The following is an 18392-nucleotide window of genomic DNA, read 5'->3' as shown; positions in this document are numbered from 1 at the left end:
TATGTCTATATTTTCATTGTAATTTAATCCTTTTTATATGTATATTATATTGCGTGGTCATATCCTATTTAAGCCAAATAATGTAACTTAAAGCCAATTCATTCCTATAAGGCCACATTTTGGAGGCCACCTATTTTGCCAATTTATATACGTAATGTAATAGTCACATACAGGGAGACCAAGTGTTATTGCATAATTGTTAAATAATTTTTTTAAGGAATTTTATTTTAATGCTACATTTTCTCCCAGTCTTTTTTATTTAGTTTTATGTATTATATCATATGCTGCGTTACAATGACAAATACAATAACAACGCGAAACGTAATAGCTTGGATTATTCCATTTTGCGTCGTTAAGTTTTGCCTCGATATCAACGCAGAATGTAATAACGCAAAATGTAACAACAAACTTTTGAGGATTATAACATTTTGCGTCGAGATCAACGCAAAATGTAACAAGGCAAAATGTAATAACACGATTTTTGGATTTTTACATTTTGTGTTGTTACATTTTGCGTCGCGATTAAGTAAATAAACAAAAAGGCAAAATGTAATAACACTCTTTTGTTCAGCCAAATTGAGTACAATTTACAATAGGAAAAGAAAATAAATTAAAAAGGAATCAAATAGATATACGCAATTTCTTACAATTGGTAAATTTTATAATAAATTGATTTAAATAGTTACATGTATTAATTTTTTTTGCTTTTTTTCATTTAGCATTGTAGAAATTTTTCTAATTTTAATCGATATTAAGTAACAGTGAAAACATCCTCCTTTAATGAATTTTTAAAATATGTATCTTAAAGTTATTTCCATTCTTTAATATTTTCACTCTCACATCTGAATCACTTCAATCGTCATATCACACTTGTTCTTATCTTGGAGAGTTAATCTTCACAAGGTGTCCCTTTATTTAGCCTCCTCTTTGATTGAACCTGACCCTGTACTTGGTTCTCATCACATCTCTAGTTTCTAGTCGACAGTTATAAAGTGTTCAAGGATCAAATGCTTTAGTACTTTTAAATGGCCATTCTCTGTGTTTAAAAACCCTTATGTAAGGAATATGGCACACATGGTGTTGGATTTTTATGAAACTTGGCATACATTCCTATACTGATGTATGTAACTAAAATTCATAATAAAAAGGTTGCTATGATCTATGGTTGCCATGGCAACCAACATACATTTTTCATGGTCTAAAAATTGCTAAATTTTGATGAAAATGACCCTTTTTGACTTAAAAAAAGTCTTTAATGGAACAAACAATTAACATAACTTTACCATTTCGCCAAAATACATCATTTTACAGTGCTTCAGAAATTTTTTTAGTATTTCAGTAACTTTACCTCATAGAAAAAATATCCCTCGTTTATAGGTAGGATTTTTTTCTTTGGGACAATTGAAGATTTTAGGCTCTTTTAAAAAGCCTGGTATAAATTTTTGCGGATAGGTGGGAAAAAATGAAATCATTGATTTGAAAGTCCATATATAATTGTAATATAAACTACAAAGAACCACTTGGTACTCTCACTTAGTTTTTATGTAACCATATGGTTGCAAACTTATGCTTTTTCAGAAAATCTGAGTATTCTAAAATGGATTCAAAAACATATAGATATATGGTAAACCATATCAAAAACAAAGAGAAAAAAAATCAAAGGTCAAGGTCCAAATGGCAGATTTGGATAGTTGTATTTAAGGAAACTCAGCAACATTTTTTCTGTGTTATAACTAATATTTGTGTTTTAATCAACAAAGGAAGAAAGAAAATTACAGAGTTGGTCAACAATAACTAGCGTCATATAAATGTGTGTCCAAATGTACAGAAGGTCAAAGCTCAAGGTCACAACGGTATATAAAGAAATATGTCCGCTAACTCGCAATTCACGCCTACTTTTTACGACTATTTTTTTTTCAAAATATTAATAGCAATTTAGCCATAAATCTTTTTTTAATACAAAAAACAGTTCAATGGTATTTGATTCAATATTTTAATACCAGTGCTAAATAGTAAGGTAATATCCCTTAAAGCCATATATGGCGTATGTGCAATGAAAATTATTAGACTAAAATTATAAGAACTTATTATTTGTATCATTACTTTATAAAAAGATAGAACTTTTCCGTTAATTACAAAATCTAAGTCAATTGCGTTATAAAGATATCACAATTTAAATTTGAATCTCGGAATTTTCTCCTTATCGGAAGAAAATACATAAGATTTAAATAACACGTTACAGAGAAGATAAAATTGTATTTTTACATGTACATGAGACGAGGTGTTCTCCGTGTTCAGAGTTATATGAAAAGCTTTAATTTGAATATATTAACTATATTTTTTACTTAATTTTGTATTTTTCAAAAATATTTTTTTTGATCAGTTACGCCATATATGGCTTTATTCCAACTCTTAAAATAAGGGGGGGGGGGTTGAGGAGTCGATGAAATTTTCCATTGAAATTGGACTTTCAAGTATCACCATATTTTGAAAAAATCTTGGATATAATTAAATGTTCTATATATTTTTTTCTTTTTCTTACGAAAATAAGTAAAACATATATACATTAACAAAATACACTGTTTTAGTTGTGAATCATTTTGAAATTGGGAGAAAATAGTCATTTATTTTTTATTTTTGTCTATAAAATATGCCCCTGTCTGTTTAAACATTTTATTTTCATGGGATATCTTAAGAAACCAACGATCTTTTTCAATTTGAGTTTATGCCACAACTCACTTTGGCGTAAAATTACCCCTATTTATTTTTAAGTCAAAAGTTCAAGGTAAAAAAAAAACATTGTTTGTATGTAACCCTTCCATTTCCAAGCGATATCTCAAAAACCATTCAGGTAAACTTTTTTATATCATAACTCCCTATGGTCCCGCCTTCCCCTCTTTAAGTGTCCCTTTCCCTACCCCCTACACCCTTTGAAACCCTTTGAAACCCCTTGACCCTCTTAATCTACACAAGTTCTTATCTCCTTAAGCAGGGGACACATATTCTTTAAATCAGCTTGTTGATAATAAATTTATATTCGGGTATTCAGAAAACTGGTATTGTAAATGTTGTATCATGACCTCTATCCCGTATATTAAATGTAATTTATTGAAGTTGGTATTAACATTCTCCCTTTAGCTTGATGCATAATGTGAAAGTACGGTTTTCAAGTTTTATTGATATAAAGGTAGGCAATAAATAATATAGAACGATTATACACTTTTATAATGAGTGCAAGACTTCTTCTACGTAGAGAATTGTGCTACAAGCATATAAAGACACTCTTTTGTTGTTTTAGTTAACCAATTCCTTGCTCCTAAATGTACATTTTTAAAGGTACTTGGACACAGATTTGAGGTTAATATTTTCTCATTTTTTCTGTACAATATCACGATTTATATATTTTAATAGCATTTTACACAAAAATTAATTTAAAATCTTATTTCATTTAAAAGTTATTAAAACTTTAAATTTATGGCGGGTTTGATTGACACATCCTTGCACTTTCACAAATTTTAACTTAATTCTTAATCCTAAGGAAAAGTGGCAATTTTGATGTGTTTTAATGAGAAACATTAAATCTTTTATCAAGAAAAATAATTTTATTTAGAGTAAAAATGTTATAAAGCAAAACACCTTCACAAGTATCGTGATTCCCAACTAAGATATGTGTATAGAGTTTAGCAAATCGAGCATACTAGTGTTATGTACACAGTTTTTGTAAACAGGACTCGAGTTCTGTTATTGTTTATATTTAGAATTCACCGGGTGCGTTCAATCGTCACAGTCTGCTTACCACAACTTTACGGACTGACAATATATTGTGTGTTTGTTTTGCTTTCGAACTTGTCTACTCTGAATTTTCTGGATTATAGTATTGATATTTTTCATTTATACAAAACGAGATTGCCACTTTTCCTAAGGATTAAGAATATAATTAAATTTGTGAGAGTGCAAGGATATGTCAATCAAACCCGCCGAGAAATTAGAAATTTCAACATCTTTTAAACGAAATAAGATTTTTAATTAGTTTTTGTATATTGTTATTAAAATATATAAGTCGTAATATTATAGAAAAATAATAACTTCAAATCTGCGTCCAAGTGCCTTTAAAACCATATTTAACAATCGGAACTTTTGAAGTGACAGTCAAATGTGTTTTCCAGTGATTTTTATTCAGAGAAATTGACAAAAAAAAATAATTAACTTTGCAATATCATTCCTAAAAACCTTAGATTTTAGAGATGTTGATGGTAAAATATTTCCACTCAGATATGCCTGGATCTACGCAAAAGACCTGCCATTTCCAAAGTTTAATCAATAATTATCTGTTGTAAAAATGTGCTTGACCTGTTTGAATAATTTGCTTTTGTGCTTTAATTAATCGGTTTTTTAGGCGGGGGGGGGGGGGGCAGAAAATTATTTTCATTATTAATAAAATACTGCTAGACAGATTTAATATCAATTGTACTGCTATAAGGTTAAATCATAATGTATCTTAGTCCAGACAAATGATAAACCTTTAACTTTAAATTTGATTCACAGATAATTTGTATTTTTATGCAACTCCCTCAATTATCAAAAGTATTTTTTGACTGGTTGACAAAACATTTTATGCTTGTTTATCCTGTTTAAGAACTACATATGACTGTGTTTACTATGGGTTAGGGGACGACCTTTGATCAAGAAGGAGGGGGGGGGCAATTTTTTTTTTCAAGATAGGTTATTTTTAATGGCAGGACATATTATTTATTTTCAAGATGATCTTTCGGGAAAATTTTTAATATGAATTTTCTTCTTCACAGAAAAAAGTCTGAAGAGCAAAGAAAAAAAATTAATAAAATGCCCAAAACCTTTTTTGTTTGGGAAAGGGGTGGTGGGACTTGTATCGGTAACAATTTTTTAACCCATATATAATACGTATTATACTATGGGCTTCAAAAATTATTACTGCAATAACGACCTGTCCATGGAAATTGTAGCTATTATTCAGTAGAGATTATTTTTTTCCTTTCATCCAAGGACATATCATTCAGTTTTAAAAGATTATTAGTCTCTATATTCACATTCAATTTAAAAAATCTTGCTTTGTAACACCGTATTCATTGCTGTCCTCCTGTATATCACTCTGACTGATCATGAGACTTCTTTAAAAAAAATTCAGAATATTAAGAGTAATAATTATTCTGATATTTCAAGTTTATCTTGAATCCCGTTTTGAAATTCCTTAGACCTTTAAGCTTAGCCTTATGAACAGATCTGATTTCCTGTACTATGTAGTCTTGTACATTTCACCATTTTTCTATATCAAAATTATTATTTTGCACTTAGGAAATAAATAGCGGCTAAAATTTGTATGCACATTAAATAAACAGGAAAAAAAAAACAGTTAATTTTACTTGAATTCCAGGATATACAGAGCTGTATGCTGACAACATGCAAACAACTTCCAGTCATTTTTGTACAATAATTTTTTTATCTTTCTCACTGAAGAGCTCACAATTATCAAAGGGAGATAACTCAATTTTCAAAGTTAATATCTGCTATTTTAATCAAAGATTTTTAAAATTTATAGAGAGAATACCAACAAGGTTCTAAAATGCCTTTTAAAATTAGATGTTATACTTCTTTTTTCTGTGAGTAACATGAATTGAAGTAGCTGCATTTCATTAAAAACTTTCCCAAATATTGCATTTTTTTCAGAAAAAATCAACTTTAGAAACCGTTTCCTGATAACTACACAACATTCACACATGATTTAACTATATTTTTAAGTAGTTAATGAAGTGGTACCTTCCAGCCAAATTTGAAAAAAAAATCTGTGAATATGCGTGCCATAAAAGTTTAAGTGTTCATTGAGAATGGTATTAATTGCTTGCAAAGGTTTGGTGTTTTTTTTCTTATTTAAGGATTTCTTAATTTTAATTGTTTTCGTACAAATCTTTTCTTTAAACATCCATATGATATATTTCACAATTGATGTAAAATACATAAATGTATAAGCTTTAAAGAACAAAACAAACAAGCAAATTCAAATAATTATGTTCCCCTGCTTTCGGTGTTTTTGCGGACGAGATACTATTTTTATTTCATTTCTATGGCATATTTTCTCAAATATGAACGCAATAGCATATATCATTTAGATTGATTGATTATTTGTATACTATTCAACGTCCCATCCGTAGGGAGGGATCTTTATTGTGCCACATTTGCTGTGACACGGGGCCTCGGTTTATACGGTCTCATCTTAATGACCGCCCCATTTAGTCGCCTTTTACGACAAGCAAGTGGGTACTAAGGATCTATTCTAATCCGGGTCCCCACTGGACTATGTCATTTAGAAATTATGAACGAAGTTGATTTCTTTGAAAAATAAGGTTAATAATGAAGGTCAAGGGGCCATAATTTATAGCATGCTTGAACATATCTTGTCGTAGGTATTGAAAAAAATGAAAACGCTCTCTTCTGCATCAAAAGTTATAAGTAACAAGATGTGTTTGTAAAACACTTATGTCCCCGTATGGCAAGATAGTGAAGATTAATTTTTTTAAAATTCAAATTAAATAGATATGTATCCAATGTAGGGTCTCCTTACAAGAAATACGATTGTGCGGTATGAAAGACTTAGTACCATCTGTTCAAAAATATGGTCAGGCATAAATTTGAAAGGTAGGTCAAGCTCCAAGACCAAAGATCAAAATTGTTGGTTTCTTAAGAAATGTCTTGTAAGTAGTATTATGCATGTGAGGTATGAAAGTCCTAGGACTAAGTCCCCGACTAACCGTTCAAAAGTTTTGGACAGGTAAAAGTTTTAAAAAAATGTCAAATTTCAAGGTTAATGCAAAAGTCTTGAAGATGAAAGTGGTTGATATCCTATATAAGGTCGGACAATAAGGATTGCATATGTAAAGTATGAAAGCCTTAGCCCCTATCATTCGAATGTTATTGTCAATGAATATTTTTTATTGGTACATAAATCTCCAAGGTCAAGGTCCAATGGTCGAAGTTGTTAGTATCCAATAAAATGTCTTGTCACAAGGATTACATATGTGAATGATAAAAACCCTAGGCTTTACTGTTCAAAAGTTATGGTCAACGTTTTTCTCATAAGGACATTAATTCTCCAAGGTTATAGGTCAATGTTGTTTGTATTCATTGAAAGGTCGTTCCAAAAGGATTAAATACCTTAAGAATGAAAGTCCTAGTACCTACCATAGTTATAACAAAGGTTAACGTTTTTTTCCTACGTATGTAAATCACCAGCGTTAAGGTCTGAAGGTCAAAGTTGTTGGTATTCAATGAAATGCCTTTCAACAAAGAATATAAAGAATATTATAGTCCTAGAACCTACCATTCAAAGGTTATAACCAAAGTAAAAGTTTGTAATTTTTGCTTAACATTTGGTTATGCTCTAAGCTTAAGTTAAAAAAGGTCAAATATGGTAACCAAAAAAAAAAGTCTTGTCACAAGGAATACACATGTGAAATATGAACGTCATAGCTCCAAAAGATGTGGGCAGGGTTAAAGTTTTTGTGACTGACGTAAAGACAGACTAACTGACTGATGACGAATGGGATTTAATGTCCCTTCGCTTTTGCAGAAGCGAGGAGTATTAAAATTTTTCATTTGGTCACTTGATAATTAAAAAGAAAATTCCTTATGATCATGAAGCAGCCTAAGTATTAATTTGCTCACTCGTTCATTGAATATCTGCTATTAACTGACTTTTGTAAATTGTCTTGCCCACCATCTCACAATCGTTACATATATCTATTTAAGGATATACCAAAGGTTTCCAAAGAGCAAAATTTAATTTGCTTGTAATTCTTTCATTAACAAAGATAACATATTAAAAGTATATATCATTTGAAAGCTTGTTAAATTTACTATTCAATTATCTTAATTAAAAATTTTAATTATATCTTATTAAAAAGTTATTCATATTTTCATGTAAATATTTGTGCATTTATATTTTATAAATCAACTTTTTTGTATTCCACCTCTCAAAGTCAAAAGTTTGCTTCAATGTAGAGGAAAGATTGAACTTTAAAACCGTATCTCAGATTTTTGATAAATTTTCCTATTCAAAAGTTACATCCATTTGTCTTTCAATTTTACCAATTTATTAGCCCAATTCTTCATTCTCCCCAATAATTCGAGAACAGAGCAAGATATCAAAAATCTGAGATACGGTTTTGTGAACACACATTTGAGACACATTCTGGCCAGTTTTCAGAGAAATTGGTCAATAAATAAGGGAGCTGAATCCTTTGAAATAATACCACCAACTGTCTGATCTTACTTTACAGTACAGGGCAAAAACCCATTACACAACAAAGTCTGCCAAAGCTAGAAATATATGACACCTTGGAGATTCAGCCTTGGATACCCGTCACTTATCCATATTTCCTATGCATATTCACAAGAATAGGAGGTTCTATTCTTTATTTAGGTGCTTTTAATGAAGTAAAATAAGTTAAATTCTGAATCAGAAAGATTTCCCGGCAAAATGGCAAGAGCTAAGCTCCACCTCCTATTTCATGGGCATTAGTGACCTGTTAGATCTCCTTCCCTAAATCTAGAGTCCCTGCAGTTTAATTACAGATAACCTCTGTGTGGCTAGTGAAGAATTCCCCAAGTGGTCACAGTGATTTATTGCTCCTTTCAGAAGCAGGCAGTTACAGACCAAATCAGAAGCTTCAATAACGGCACATTCACATGTGTTAGTGTTTATGTTTGATTATTGTTAAATAATTAGAAAACCATTAAATAATCAGCAGGAATTTTTCATGCATTATAAAGCAGTGATAAGCATTGTTTTCTTAGCCAAAAATCTCAAAATTGACAAAAATCTTGAAAAAAGCCTTTGGTGTATCCTTAAATGTGATATTTTAATAGAGTTGTCTTATATAAATTAGGGGTCCTCTGATGGAACATCGATATTTCAGTATGTTTTTTAAGTTAATAAACTCAAGCAGAAAATATGTTTTCTCTTGACTTTCTTTCTTCTACTCCGTTTAATAATACAGTGAAGCGCATTAAGGTGGTAAAAGTTTCCATTGGGAAGAAACGTTCTGAGTCATGTGTTGAACGTCAATCGTTAATTACGAGACAGAAATATTCGTCGTAATGTTTTAGATTATCCCACTTTCCACAACAAGCAACGTGAGTTACACTAAAATGAAGATTTTTTAAATAAGAAAGAGCTTTATAGAGGGTTCCCACTTATGTTAAACACGCATTGCAAATAATTTGTACATTATCATGATTTTATTATGTTTATTGGAGTTACATGTAGCATGGCACATGTATTGGTCGAACACCTCTCACTATATGCTGATGTAGAACGTCAATTTGATTGGTTATTATATTTATGGAATACCTGTTCTACAACTATTCTACTGAATCGTTTGACCGATTTTTCCTTTCTAAAGAAATGGATGTGTCTACAGATAGCTCAAAATCTTACACCCAAGCAGAAATTTTTACCACTTCAATGGGCTTCATTGTAATTTAAGTCGTCGAGTGAAAATTTGCGGCGAAAGAAATTCCGAAAATTCAACATACAATGAATTTATAAGCATAATTTGAAATTAAACAGTACAACTAAATACTATTCATTTGAGAATACTGTGCAATGAGTAGTAAAAGATATGCTTTCATCCTCTTAATTAGTATCAACAAAATATCAGACAGAGAACATGACTAAACATATCACAGGATGAAAATCCACCATTCAGTCGACTGAATGGTGGCTGAATGGCCACTGAATGGTCACTGAGAGGTCACTGAAAAGACCCTTTCCCGTGACCTTTCCGTGATCATTCAGTTACCATTCAGTCGACTGAATGGCACAGACATTTCAGTGACCTTTCCATGATCATTCAGTTGAATTATTTTATTGAATAATCGGCTTATTTTTTAACCTAAAAATTTTATTTCACTTTTTCTTGGTATAATAGCATTAAATGTATCTAATTCCGAATAAAAAAAAAATAGGAAAAATTTAATACAACAAAAAAAAATTGCTCCCTACCCAGAAACGAACCCGGGTCTCCTGCGTATGTGTCCACGACCTTATCAATTACGCTATGGCTTTTTGTTGAGTAATGAAGATTTAAAATCAATTAATTTATTGAAATCGATTGAACAATCAAGTTCACCTGTTGTATCGAAGAGCTGCGATGTGTATATATCTTGTATATCTTTTGTATAATCTATGTTAGTTGCGCGGATTTTTGGGACAGACTAATTAATTACACATCTCCTATCGGGATAATGACAATTATCAGGGACGGGCACCTGTTACTGTGTCAAAGATTTAAGATCGTTGTAAATTCTCTAGCTAGAAACTTAGTAGAATGATTTTATTAAAGCAATATCATTTAGAAAGCTATAAATCTCCTATATATTTTTTTTTCTACAAGAGGCATGTGTTCATTCTTGTAATTAAAAATTAATTTAAAATAATGTCTTTGAAAAACTAAATATCCTGCAGTTTTGACAATGACATGATTAAGAAACGAAATTGATCAGTAATACTTGCGATCTTCCAGAAATGGTTTAAATAATATTAATTCTGTCTCATTAATCAGAACTATTTATTTCAATGAAAAAATACACGTATAAGCACTATAGAATGTTATGCATTTATTTAAATTTTGAATCGGTTATCGGATCATAATTTTTTATCACTTGAAGAATTTATTTTCTTAATTTAACTAGAAATATTCAATTAAAAATAATTTTGAATAAGTCTCACATATTTTATTTTGGGGATAGACAAATTAATTACACATCTCCTATAAGGATGATGACAAGTTGAATTATCAGAGACGGGCACATGTTCCTGTGTCAAAGATTTAAGATCATTGTAAATTCTCTATCTAAAACTTAGTAGAATGATTTTATCAAAGCAATATCATTAGAAAGCTAAAATCTCATATATATATATATATATATATATATATATATATATATATATATATATATATATATATATATATATATATATATATATATATATATATATATATATATATATATATATATATATATTTTACAAGAGGTATAAACGATTTATTTATTCTTGTAATTATCAATAATAATTACCTAGACATATTTTAAGGTACCCGAATTTGATCAAGATAAGTAAAAAAAACCCACAAGTATTAAGATTGAATAATAAATCTTTATTTAAAATATGGCTTCCTTGTTAAGGAAAAATATCTGATTATAAAATAATACGCTAGTGAAAAAATTACTAAATTGCGATTTAAATATCACTGAAAGGTGGCGGAAAGGTCACTGAAAGACGACAGAAAGGTCACTGAAAGTCGACGGATTGGTCACTGAAAGACGACAAAAAGGTCACTGAAAGTCGACGGAAAGGTCACTGAAAGACGACGGAAAGGTCACTGAAAGTTGATGGAAAGGTCACTGAAAGTTGATGGAAAGGCCACTGAAAGTTGACTGAAATGTGTCCGCTGAATGGTGACTGAAAGGTATCTGAAAGGTGACTGAAAGGTCACTGAAATGTATGTGCCATTCAGTGGCTGAATGGCCACTGAAAAGTTACTGAAAGCCGTCTTTCAGTTTTAACTGAAAGGTCTTGTTTCTTCCTGTGTATGCTGTGATGCAAGTTTCGTTGAAGTTACCTTTGACTCTCATAATTTATAGAAAAATAGCATGAAATCTGATATACTTTTTTATATGCATTTGGGATGAATAAAAAAATTAAATTTCGAACTTATGTGATATTTTAAAAATATTGGCTTCATATGTATTTTGTCTATCAAGAAACCTGTGTGTAAGCGCACATGATCCTCAAGGTGAGGAACTTGGTCATTAAGATATAAAAAAAATATGACAATACAAGCTGGTAGTGTGAGAATATTCATCGTACCTTTTTCAATATTCTTAGAATATCAAATAGTGTTAACATGCGTTCCTTTTTTTTTCTCTCAGTGTATATTTTTTTTTACCGTTAGATCTCCAAATAAACAGGGTCGCTAAGGGATTGGATATAAATTTTCATCCGAGATCTAACTATATCATTTGGAAACCATTCGATTCTTTATAATATTTTATGTCAATCTTCTACAATGCTTATTGACCTCAAACTCAAAAGCAAAAGATCTGCTTTAGACCAAAGAGTGTTTTATTGCCTTATTCGCCACTTCCAGTGAAAACAGTGAATGGACAGAGATAAAAATCAGGATAACAATCAAGATTTCATGCTTTTATATATTATCAATTTAAACAAAAATTGTACAAAATTAACAAATTATTTTTTTTAAACGATGGCCAAAATTGAATTGAATATTAAGGAAAATCTTTATGTTTTTTGTGAATTATGGGTGTGTAAATTACACCGACTTGTCACGTAGGCATATTTCATTAACAGCGCTAGTGTTTCATGAAAATAGCTAACCATTGTTAGCAAAGTTTAGGTATACACACTAATAATTAAAATACAAAATTCCTCTAACAAAACGTTTTACATATTTAGAAGCATAAAAACAAACTAGATTTTTTTTTGCTCTATATGGAAATATGATCATGATCATCCCTCTCACCTTATTAAAATGTCATTTTGGCTTAGGATTATTTGTGAATATTATCATTATAATTCTAGGCATCAGCCCGCGTATGGCAGGTTAATGACGTAAAGTCAGGAGTTGATCCTAACGTCTTGAGTTCGTATCACACAGTGGGACATTGAGACAAGTCCTTCGGATGAGACATTATAAACCTATTAGTAAGTACCTCTCGGTAGATACCTAGGAATAATATTTGATGAGTATTACTATATTACACAATAAATGAAAGAAATACAAAATTCTACTGTATTGTTAACAGAGGGGGCATCTCAAAATGCCAAAAATTAACACATTTTCCTGTTTTTATAGATTGCTACGAAATATTATGAACACAAATGCCTAGGTCACATTTAAGACGATGGTCGGGGGACTAAATTTTTCTGGTCCTGTCGGCTGAAAGAACAGAATCGGCCAACACAGTATTGGGCGACACGGAGCAGTCACATTATTTCCTAGGGACACAGATGACCTGGGTAAATAACACAAACGATCTTTTTTCTTTAGAAAATCAGCAATATTTTTCATAGATCTATATTTAGATAGGTGACGCAAGTAATGTTTGCGAGGCAAAATGGCAAAATGCTATAAATTTGTTACTCAATGTTAAAAATATGTGAACAATTTTGTATGGAATTGCATAAAAGCAGCAAAGAATATTTAAGATTTCTTTGAATCTTATGGAATAATTATTTAAGTTGTTTCCGTTCAAAAAATATATATCAATCCGTGCATTAAAATTGTGTTTGTGTTTTGTTTCAAAATAGGTTGAATTTTCACAAGTCGGCCAATCGTCACCCAATCATTGAGCTACTGAATGATTTTAAACGTCAGCCGAAATAATGAACGCCGTTATTGTCGAACGACGGCAACCGTCTTTTAAACTAACTCCCGACGATCTGACAATGATCGAAAGCTGGTCGACGGATAACTTCAATTGAAGAAATCGCAGAAAAAATATAACTTTGACTGATGGACACAAAAATGGTCGGCCGACAAAAAAAGAGGTCAAAATCGGGCAAGACAACAGCCGATGAACTGGCGAATGTCACCCGAAGAAGCCCATTTTTGCTCCAAAACCCGTCGGCCGTTGGTCGTTTTTGGAAATGTGACCTGGGTTTTAGAATATATATGAAAACACAATAAAAAATAAGAGAGATATTTTTAAATTTTATGTTTCGAATTTCTAGAGCATCTGTTTATTACTTTTTCTTTAATAACATTTTTATAACCCCTTTCTTCGAAAGCTTCACTTTATCATGACGTCAAAATACACTGTAACGACGTCAACCTATCTATCAATTTCAAAATCGGTCAAAAATCAGTTATTGTACTTACAATTGTACTTACATTTTTATTCTTATAATTACTTTTTAATTTTGTTAATTTTTGATAATTAGCGAAAAACGTTTAAAACAGTAAATACGCTTTATTTTACTATGATGCGCGAAATAGTGCGCAATTGAAAGCACAGTCTGTCCCTTTAAGTTTCGAGTGAATATGTGTACATGTAATGAAAATAAGATTGTACAATTGAAATGTTGTTTAATGTTCCTTGGTATCTAAACATTGATTTTATAATATAGTGACACCTCCTTGGTATCAGAACATGCATGAAATTGCAAGAAAATATTTCTTCGTGTAAAAATATTTTCTTTCCCAATCGCCTTTTTGAATCTATAAGAGGTTATATTTGCGTATAAATTCCAATTTATTGGAAGGCAAATGGTAATTATAATCGATTCTCTGAAGAAACTTAGAGTCTAAATGTAGCTATACATTTGCGGGAAAATGTATATTTTAAAATAAATTGAACACTTGAAAATGTAGCTAAAATTTCTCTCATTTGTGTGCAACACTGAAAGGTAAAATCTTCTGGTGATCATTTTAAAGAAAAAAATTATTCCGCATTTAAGAGTGTTTCAAATTAAGGATTGGCATCATGTTTGTTACATCGTCATGTGACAAAAATTCTATGTCAAAGAAATGAACATGCCCAGAATTAACGCCCTTTTTGTCAGATATTTTAAAACGGTAATAAACAGTTGAGTTTAAAAATATAATGTTTATCTTTCGATGCTATCCTTCAAACTTTTTTACAATAATTGTTCTTACACTTTTCTTCTTTTGAGTAAAAGAAAAATCATTTAAACCTTAAATACACTATTAAAAGCTATATGTGACCGCGACTGGGAAAAAGGGTCCAGATGCGGCACACGTCATAATGAGAAATCGGCGATAGTTCTGAACGTTTGCGTCACAATCGAAAAAAAAAACGCGAGAAAAAAATATGCAGTACACGTGCTTCTGAAAGAGTTTATCCCTGTCTCGTATTTTTAAAGTGTTAGTTATGAAATTGAAATAGATGTCTGTTATAATGAATTTGTTGTAATGTTTTGCAATATATTTTATTACGGTATTTTTTGTTTTAATTTGAATTTACCGCGGATTTTAAAGAGCAATAACTCTGTCCATAACAGCAGAGGTGTTTACATTTCCGGTTGAGAACAAGATCGAAAGTGAAAGTCACATGTAAACTTAAGATGTAGTAATTGTAGGGTAGAACTAAACATGAACCAAACGTCCACAGCAACATCGATAAGTATACCAACAGAAATTGTTCTCTAAACTTGTTGCTCCAAATCTACGTGCGCGATAGACAGTTTTGTGATCTTTGTCAAGTGACAGCGATACAGATACGAGTGATTTGGGTGATTTAAACTATGATTCTGACTCTGAAAGTGACAATGACAACGATGATGGAGATGTATATACCGAATGAAGTTAATGACACGAAGGAATACATAATCCGTTCCAAATTTCAGAATGACACTTGCGGGTGTAAGGAGTTTTATGGAATGCCATGTAGCACGAAAATTGACTTTGATGCAGCATGTGACTTTCGTGATCATTGTCTGCAGTGAGCTCTGGAAGAACTTGACACTATAATCAAAGTTGAAATGTTTGCACACAGGCGATCTGGGTCTGTCACACAGTCAAAGAAACACAGTGAAAAAAAGAAAAATACCATTTCAGGAGTACTATTTCAATAGATGTAGAGTATGTCATACAACGTTTTGTTTTGTACATGCTGTTGAAAGACCTGTGTCAGCTTTTTCAGCATTTCTCTCGTAAACTTTCTACAGTTTCGAATATGAAAGATGAGGAAAAGGAAGAAATCCTTTCTACACACAGCATATGTTTTCCAAGCTAAACTGCAACGGGACTACTACAGACACCAGTGTACCACCAGCAAGGAAGCGTTTGTTTCCTTACCAGAGAAATGTAAACAAACAAGTAAGTTATAATTTTATTGCACAATTAATTTTTTTTCATTTAGTGTATAGTTACAAGCAAGGTATACTTTCCATTATTAGCATTAAATGAAAATTCAAGTACTATCATATGTGCTTGGATTCAGCCTGGGTAGCTCAATGGGTAGAACACCTGACCAGGGGTCAAGGGTTTAATTCCAGCCATGCATTTTCTCCTCTTTTTTCTATTAATACGAAAACAGATAATTATACCAAAGTGTTAGCAAAAAGTACATTTATTCTGTGAAATTAAATTTCTTTGTTCATGAAATAGTAAATATTACCATGAATAACTATCAGTGCATATAAATGATCATGAATGATTTATTTTATTCAAGGAAATGCTCCATGCTCAGTTGATATGGAAATGCACTATTCCTGGGACTATGCACAACAAGTGCATTTTCCTCATCATGCCCAACAAGTGGGACCAATATTTTTCAAGACGCCCCAGAAATGCAATGTGTTTGGTGTATGTTGTGAGAGTTCAGGTATGTTAATTTATAATTTGTGATTGCTTAGTTGTTTAATTCATTCAGAAATAACTGTACAGTGTACATGTAATTCTTATGAGAATTTTATGAATTACCTTTTATGTGGAAATCTAATATTTCATGAAACAGTAAAATCTAAAATACATGTAAAGTAGGGTACTATTTCAAATATAGAATAATATGAGGCTGATTTTGAATAAAACAATAGTAGTTATTATGAATTCTATTAAATATAGTTGTAACAAAATATTAACACAATTCTATCTTTGTCACAATGCATGTATGAGGTAAATAAACAAGTCAATGATTGAGATATTTAGTTCTGATCAAAATTTTTGCTTTTACTTAAATGGCTGGAAAACAAGTGTTCTACTTGATTGACGAGGCTGAGAACACAGGGAAAGGTGCTCATTCTGTCATAAGTATGGTTCACCACTTTTGTCTATACCATGGATATGGAGAAAAAACAGCATCCCTTCATTTTAATTGCACAACAGCAGTGGGCAAACAAAAACAACTTCGTCTTAAGGTATGCTCTCTGGAGAGTTCTTGTAGGTAAGTGCACATCATAATGAAAAATGATTAAAAATTGTAAAAACATTTTTTGTTATTCAGTATGTTCAATGCATAAAGTGTTACATGCATGTACTATAATGTCTGTTTTGATTGTCATGAAATTCAAACTCCTAAATGTAGCATTCGTATACATGTATATATAAAATTAAACTGTATTGAAATTAAGGAGTGTATTTCCTTTCAATTAGGACTCCATATTATTGTGGAATATTCTATGATGGTAGAAGGACACATTAAATTTGATCCTGACTGGCATTTTGGAATCTGGAAAGTAAAATGCAGAAACCATGAATGATATAGCAGACACAGTCCGTCATTCATCCCGCAGAGGCCATGAAATTCCTCAGCTCAAGTCAAATCCACAAACAGCTGTGCAGTTTAGGGACTGGAAGTCGTAACTTGAACAGTTCTTCAAGCCCTTGAAAAACATTTGAGGCTATTATCATTTCCGAGTAAGTGCTGAGACTCCTGGCATTGTTGAATGTAGGGAACTCTGTAATTCTGTTCCTTTGTGTGTTAGTCTCCTGGAAGATAAGAATATCCTTCCCTCCCTAAATGATCCTCTGCCTCAAGAAATCCCAGCACCTGGTCTTGAGCCCAAGAGGCAATGGTACCTATATGAGGAAATCCGTGAACATTGTCTATTACTCTCCGCTAAAGACACATCATGTCCAAAACTAGTCGTATCAAAGAAAGAGGTGAAAGTTTATTCTCCTGATCATTCCACGTCACACTTGGGGAAAAGGAAGATTCTTCTAATTAAAGATGAAGGGGAAGATTATTGTTTGTGAGAAAGATTAGAAGTAAAATGTATACATGTAGTTCCTATTGTATAACTCCCAGTAATGTGTTCCATTGATGTACCGTTCTGTTAGTCCAATTTCATTGCTTTAAAAACATTTGTTGGAATTAGTACTTTTACCCAACAATTTACATAAGCTGTGTCCTATGAGTAGTGTTACATCTCAACAGTTTAAAAATGTGTAACGGTATGAAAATTGTTAACTGATGTTTGCACCTTCTCTGTGACATTTTCCTTAAAATGCATTTTGGATGTATTTAGTATAACAATAAATATTGCAAAGCTTTGTCAAAAAAGATTTTTTTTTTAAATTTTCTACCCCCCCCCCCCCCCCAAATTTAATATTTTTATGATCTTTATGACTGTATACTGTTGATTATGTTAAAAAAGTACAGATGCATACATCTGTAATATCATCAGTACATTTTAATGTACATGTTTGCAATATTCAGAGTGTCTGTTTTAAAAATAGTGATCTGCTATTCATTTTTTGTGATTTTGTTTACAGCTGTCAAAGAACCTCTGTCATTCTGTATTTTATGTGATATCTGGTGTATTTTGTCATAACTATAAATAATAACTTTTTTGTTATTTGGGAATGTTATTT

The 18392-nt window shown here is 31.3% G+C and overlaps 1 protein-coding gene across 1 annotated transcript; it reads left to right on the top strand.

The window, feature by feature from the left end:
• The first annotated feature begins 15270 nt into the window (after positions 1–15270).
• Positions 15271–17774, top strand: LOC134246611 (uncharacterized). The gene is made up of 4 exons (XM_062728993.1): positions 15271–15896; positions 16252–16404; positions 17172–17235; positions 17504–17774. The coding sequence occupies exons 1-4, from the start codon at positions 15761–15763 to the stop codon at positions 17772–17774; spliced, it is 624 nt and encodes a 207-aa protein (XP_062584977.1). The 5' UTR covers positions 15271–15760.
• Positions 17775–18392: the final 618 nt, after the last annotated feature.

This window comes from Saccostrea cucullata, unplaced genomic scaffold, assembly GCF_032062105.1.
Source record: "Saccostrea cucullata isolate Sc308-1 unplaced genomic scaffold, CSIRO_AGI_Scuc_v1 ctg1591, whole genome shotgun sequence".
Classification (NCBI taxonomy): domain Eukaryota; kingdom Metazoa; phylum Mollusca; class Bivalvia; order Ostreida; family Ostreidae; genus Saccostrea; species Saccostrea cuccullata.
This window is presented reverse-complemented; position numbering and strand designations above follow the sequence as displayed.